We start from the raw sequence: 6,368 nt of genomic DNA, 5'->3' as shown, positions 1-6,368 counted from the left end.
AAGGAAGAAAGGAAAGAAAGAAAAGGAAGGAAGGAAGGAAGGAAGGAAGGAAGGAAGGAAGGAAGGAAGGAAGGAAGGAAGGAAGGAAGTCCAATCCATTTCCATTCTTTATTGGGCAGCTACTCCAGAAGACAACATGTTGGCAGTGTCTTCCTTGGTAGAGACCCAAGTAAGCACCTTTGTTTCTTTAGCTTCTTTGATATCCTCTTTTCCTCCCCTAGAGGCAGGCAGTGGTCCTGTCTCTTCTTCCCTCTTCCGGATTTAGAGGGACTGAGGGGACTGCATTGGTTTCCTTTGTGGGAAGCCATGCCACCAGCCTGATTTAAGTTGTACCCGATTCACCACCACATTTCATGGGCTTCCCTACCCTCTGTCTTAAAGCTGGAGAAACAAAACCCAGGCCCTCCTCAATCCTGCCCTAGGAGTTTATTATCTAATTCATGGGTGCCCCGCGTGGCCAGGACACCAGGCAGTCCCCAGGAGCAAAAGAACTTTGATTTACAGCTGTACTCTTTACCGGTACCTAGAAACGAATCCTGAGACCGTGTTTCTGTCCACGTACCCAAGTGTCTGTGGTTGGCACAAATCTCAGTGAAAAATTCCCTTGAAATCCCCACACCAGGGGCACTCTCAAAACTTCAAAAATCTGCCTCCTCATTTCTTGGTTCCCTCTTCATGCTCTGAGGATGAGGTTTTCACTGAATCCACTCTTGCTTGGTGAGGCTGATGAGTCAGGCCTCATGGTGAGCTCTTTGTGGGTTTAGAGGTGCCTTGCCCAGGTCTAAGCCCTCAGAGAAAGCTTTCTAGTCTCTCTCATTCTCTGACCCAGAGGTCAAAGTATAAGTGAGCCCTATGGGGCTTTCTAGCTGGTGCAAGGCTGGCTCTTCCACTCCCACTGAGGGGAGCTCTCCCTTGTTTCCCTCTGTGTCCTCTGCAGAAGTGGAAGTGAGTTGGGCCTTTGCCTGCCTCTCATCATAGACTCTTCACATCCATACTTTTCACAGCTCAGTCACGCCTTGGCTGCAGGGGTAAAAGTCACTTCCCATCTAGGCCAAATGCATTGCTATGATTTGGTTTGACCTTGTTGTTTAATGATATAAGACTTAAAGCTTCAGATTTAGGGTAAGTCCATGTAAGGTGGGCCTGGTGCAGCTTGATAAAGAAGACTTACACTTTATTGAATGAAACTGTTCCTAGCACTTCACGTTCATTTAAGCCTTGTAACATGGGTGATATATTGGGTGATATTATCTTGGTCATCTTACAGACAATGAAACAGATTCAGGGGCCATGTTCTTGATCACTAGGTGGTGGCAGAGCCAAGACTTGAAGCTGTGTGTGCCTGAGTCTGGAATCTGTGAGCTTAATCTCTTGTCAGTGGTTCTCAATGTGTGGCCCCTGAAGCAGATTAGTAGCATTACCTGCAGCATGTTAGAAATGCAGATTCTCAGATCCACCCTAGATCTGCTAGTTCTGAAACCTCTGAAACTCTAGGGGTGGGATCCAGCCACCTGTGTTTTTCTGTTGCTGTTGTTGTTTTGTTTTGTTTTTCTGAGATGGAGTCTTGCTCTGCCACCCAGGCTGGAGTACAGTGGTGGGATCTCGGCTCTCTGCAACTTCTGCCTCCTGGGTTCAAGCGATTCTCCTTTCTCGGCCTCCTGAGTAACTGGGACTAGAGGTGCGGACAACCACGCCCAGCTAATCAGCCACCTGTGTTTTAACAAACCCTGCAGGAGAGTCAGATGCACTTGTGCCATGCTGCCTGGCTCCCTGCTGAGTGATACTGTCCTCAGTATCAACCCGAAAGCCTGGAGAAGAGAGAAAAGGCTAGAAAATAAGAGAAAGGGGGAAGAAAGGAGAAGAGAAAGAAAAAGATGTGTTGGAAAGAGAAGGATCAAGTTTAAATGGGACTTTGGGAAGGGGCTATATTCAGGAGAAAAAGCAAAGTACTCCAACGAAGCCTAGAGGAAGGCCTGCCCCACCTGGTTCCCTGGCAGAGGTAGATATTTTTGACATCTTCATTACTTTATTCATGACCAGGCTGAATCTGATTTATGTCTTTGAGAAGATGGCTGGGTATGCAGCTGGTCATTGCTGTGGGCAGCATGTTTCATATTTGGGAGTCTGGTTGTACATCCAGGTGAAATCCAGCATTAGCAGGGAGGAAAGGAGGCTGCACAGAGCAGTAGACACAGGCACTGACTGTCTGCTAGCTTTTCCCAGCCTTCCCAAGAGGCTTCTGCAAAGCAGCTGATTTCCCTACGTTTACTGAGGCTAAGCTTCGGCCCCACGATAACAAGTATAGGAGGCAAACTTCCTTTGCGCAGAACCCCATAGAGCCATGGAAAATTCCAGGTGGGGTGATGGGGACATCACCAGGCAGGAGTCAAATTGCAAGTTCAGAGTTGAGTCTGATGAGTAAAATGTGGCTTCTGCAAGTTTCCCCTAAACCAACACATCTTCCCTGATAACCACTGACTTAGAAGCAAGAAGAAAAGGAAGCATGATCTGGCCAAGACTTTTTGGGTGACTTCCTGAAGACATTTGTGAGACTCTTGTGCAGCTGTCACAGAGCCACAGGAACCAAAGCGACAAGCATAGAGGAAAAAAGGAACCCAAGCAACAAAATACATGAAATTGTGCCTTGGGACCCAGGTTACTTAGAGATGAATGTGGGCACTGACATGGGCTTATAGACCTGGCTCCCAGATCCAGCTTCTGTGGAGGTCAAGAGGGCTTTGCCAAAACCAGCTGTGGCCAGAGCCGGGGCCACTAGCAAGGACTCCCAGCTGGGGTCCTTGGCCCTCCTTTAGGAGGCCCGGCTGCATCGTCCTGGTGGGATTTGATGTTTCTCGTCTCATATGAGAAGATCCGAGCTGAACAGAAGTTTGATTCTCAGACCATGCACACACTGTGGGAGAGTCTTGAAAGGCCCAGAGAGTGCCCATCTTGCTCTGTGCTTCCCCTTGGGCTTGCCTGCTCTGGCTTTAAGCCTGTAATCCATCCAGAGAGGGTACCATGCCTGGAGTTTGGGCTGGTTCCCTGCATCTTTGTGGGCTATTTTCTGCCCATCCAGTAAGATAGAGTGCTTGTTCTCCTGCTTACCTCACAAAGATAGATTTCAAAGAGTCCAAAATTCTCCTACTTTCTCCTTAGTATGGCGTAGGGTACCCTGGCACACCCAGGGCAAGAAAGACAATCATGCCCCATGCCACCCCCAGGTTCCATGGGGCAAGAGGTAGAAATGGGGCTGAGGTCGGGTGTGGTGGCTCACACCTGTAATCCCAGCACTTTGGGAGGCTGAGGCAGGCAGATCACAAGGTCAAGAGATTGAGACCATCCTGGCTAACATGGTGAAACCCCCTTCTCTACTAAAAAAAAAAAGAAGCCAGGCATGGTGGCGGGCACCTGTACTCCCAGCTACTCAGGAGGCTGAGGCAGTAGAATGGCGTGAACCCGGGAGGTGGAGCTTGCAGTGAGCCAAGATGGTGCCACTGCACTCCAGTCTGGGCAACAGAGCGAGACTCCATCTCAAAAAAAAAAAAAAAAAAAAGAAAAGAAAAGAAAAGAAAAGAAAAGAAAAGAAAAGAAAAGAAAAGAAATGGGACTGAATACAGTCCTCTGGGTGTATTACACAAGTTGTTTCTGTTTGCCTCAGTGTCTTCTGGGACTGAGTTCTACTTGATCATTTTATAATTAGCCACTGAGAGTCTTGATTTGTAACTTTCAGTACAAGGTAGTGAACACTCAAACTGCTAATCTAATGATGTTAGGGCTCAAGTGGAAAATACAGATAAAAATCAATATGTATAGCATGATTTCACAAGAACACATACAAAACTCTCTCTCTCTTTCTGCATGTATATAGAACTACACACACACACACACAAAGTCAAACACCAAAATGCTAAGAGTTATATGAGATTATAGGTATTTTTAAAATAGTCCATATGTTTACTTATCTGTATTTTGAGTCTTCTACAATGAACTTGTATAACTTATGTAACAAAAAGAAGTTACCGCATAAACAAAATTTAACATACAAAAGTGATATGGTGATAATTACATCTGCATCACAGTTATTATTGTGAAGATTAAATGAAATATGCCTTTAACATGCTTAGCACTTTCCACAGCACACTGAAAAAAAAAAAGACAAAACCTTAACATCCTATGTGCCAAGCATTATTGTAAATATTTTCTTGCATTAACTAATTTAAGCCTCACAGCAACCCAATGATGTAGACTATTTTTATTGCCCGTTTTACAGATGAGGAAACTGAGGCACAGAGAAGTAAGTTATCCACATGGCAGAGCCAAGCTTTAAACCTAGGTACACCAGTTCCACAGTCTGTTCTTAGGCACTTTGCTTTACTACCTCTTGACGAATCATAACTGATCAATTAGTGTGAGCTGCTGTTATTGTTTTTATTAAGGATTTACACAATAGAACTACTGAATAGCAAAAGGTAGCTCTATAGGAACCATGGTAGCTCTGCAGTGAGAACAGAGGAGAGCGCTGATGTATAGCATTTTCCAGTTTCCATGGTGTAAATATCCTCATCACGACTATGATTGATTTCAAGCTATCAACGTGCAGTACTAAATGGGGAGTCAGGAAGAGATATGCACTATCAGCTCTTGCTAGCTGATGCGATCCTGATTCAGGACACCACTGGCAGGCTGTTCTGTATCTGATCAACATGGCCCCACCCAGCTGACTGCATTTCTGCTGGTGCCGGCTGTCCAGAGCCTAGAGTGACTTCCCAGCCTGGAGGAGCCAGGCCCTGCTGGGCAGAGCCAGGCCAGGGCTCTCCTGCCATCCTTGTTTGATTGAGCTTTCAGGCTATCTCTGTGCAACTGCCAGAGGTAGCACCTGTCCTATGAACCAGTAGGGCTGGGTTCTAAAGTTGGCAGCCATCTCTAAAATGCAGATTTTAAATGGTATCTTAATAGTTACATCCCATTTTTTAATCTACATAAATACAAAATATAATTTATATATATAATTTAATTATAACTATATACACAATTTAATTATAGTAATAATGAGAGTGATAATAATTAAGCAGGATTTATAATGTACCAAGCACAGTGCTAAGTAAAATATCATAATCTCATCTAATCCTCCAATAGCCCTATATGATGCAGGCATTAATATAATTATTATCTCCATTTTGCAGATGAGGAAACTGAGGCACAGAGGGGTTAAGGAATCTACCCAAGGATGCATAACTAATAAAAGGAGGAGCTGGTATTTAAACACGAGAGAAAGATTTGGAAGGGCAGGCAGCATGCATTCATTGTGAATAGCGGTGTACTTGTGGGGCCGTGTGATTCACACGGGTGGACTACACTTTTTACTTCATGCATTTGTGTAAAGTTTATTTTCACAGTGGCTAGTGTTAACTTTGGCTATTTCAAAAGCTAGAAATCAAAATATTGCTTCTCAAGCTGTGTCTGGATTCTGAGGTCTGAGCTCTCTCCCACCCTGTCCCTTTTCTCAATTCCAGACTGAGAAGAACAACAAATAGAATTCTGGCTTCCTCCTGCTGTAGCAGTAACATTTTAGGATCAGTGAATGTATGCGGTTTTGAACCTGATCAAGTCAAAGTTCGAGTGAAGGATGGAAAGGTATGTGTGTCGGCTGAGCGGGAGAACAGGTACGACTGCCTCGGATCGAAAAAGTACAGCTACATGAACATCTGCAAAGAGTTCAGCTTGCCGCCCTGTGTGGATGAGAAGGATGTAACATACTCCTACGGGCTCGGCAGTTGCGTCAAGATCGAGTCTCCTTGCTACCCTTGCACTTCTCCCTGCAACCCTTGCAACCCCTGCAACCCGTGCAGCCCCTGCAACCCCTGTAGCCCCTGCAGCCCCTGCAACCCATGTGACCCTTGCAACCCGTGTTATCCCTGTGGAAGCCGATTTTCCTGTAGGAAGATGATTTTGTAAAGTGCACATAGGAACCCATTACTTAATAGAAGTCAGCTACTCCACCCAGGCAGCTCTCTCAATGTTTCTCCTCTCCTTCCCGTGGCCCCTGTTGTTCAAGTACCTAGGAAACTGAATACATAATTGCAATCTGCTGGTGTTGTGTGAAAGTCTTTTGGTTAAATCCACTGCAGGAGCCCTGCAGAGTTAGTGAACACTGGAATAGTGGATGGGAATAGAAGGATGATATATGGTGAGACCCACCCTCCCACTCCCTCCTCCATACCCAACTACCTCCAGACTCCAGGAGAAGACACTTTTCTGGTGGGCATCCCCAGACATTGTTTTCCAGATGATCCAGTGAAATGGCCTAGCCCAGAAACCAAATGGTCAAAGCAGAAACGGATTAACTAGAGTTGAAGGCAAACACATTT

The 6,368-nt window shown here is 45.5% G+C and overlaps 1 protein-coding gene across 1 annotated transcript in view; it reads left to right on the top strand.

Moving 5' to 3' along the window:
- ODF1 (outer dense fiber of sperm tails 1) overlaps positions 1–6,088 on the top strand; it is a 10,034-nt gene extending 3,946 nt beyond the window's left edge. Inside the window, exon 2 of the mRNA XM_017859446.1 lies at positions 5,514–6,088. Coding sequence (XP_017714935.1) covers positions 5,514–5,955 — 442 coding nt within the window. The 3' untranslated portion in view covers positions 5,956–6,088. The remainder of the gene's footprint in view (positions 1–5,513) is intronic.
- The last annotated feature ends 280 nt before the right edge of the window (positions 6,089–6,368 follow it).

The sequence above is a fragment of the Rhinopithecus bieti genome, unplaced genomic scaffold (assembly GCF_001698545.2).
Source record: "Rhinopithecus bieti isolate Rb0 unplaced genomic scaffold, ASM169854v2 scaffold_47952, whole genome shotgun sequence".
Taxonomy (NCBI): domain Eukaryota; kingdom Metazoa; phylum Chordata; class Mammalia; order Primates; family Cercopithecidae; genus Rhinopithecus; species Rhinopithecus bieti.
Note: the sequence above shows the minus strand (reverse complement) of the source record. Positions and strands in the feature narration are given on the sequence as shown.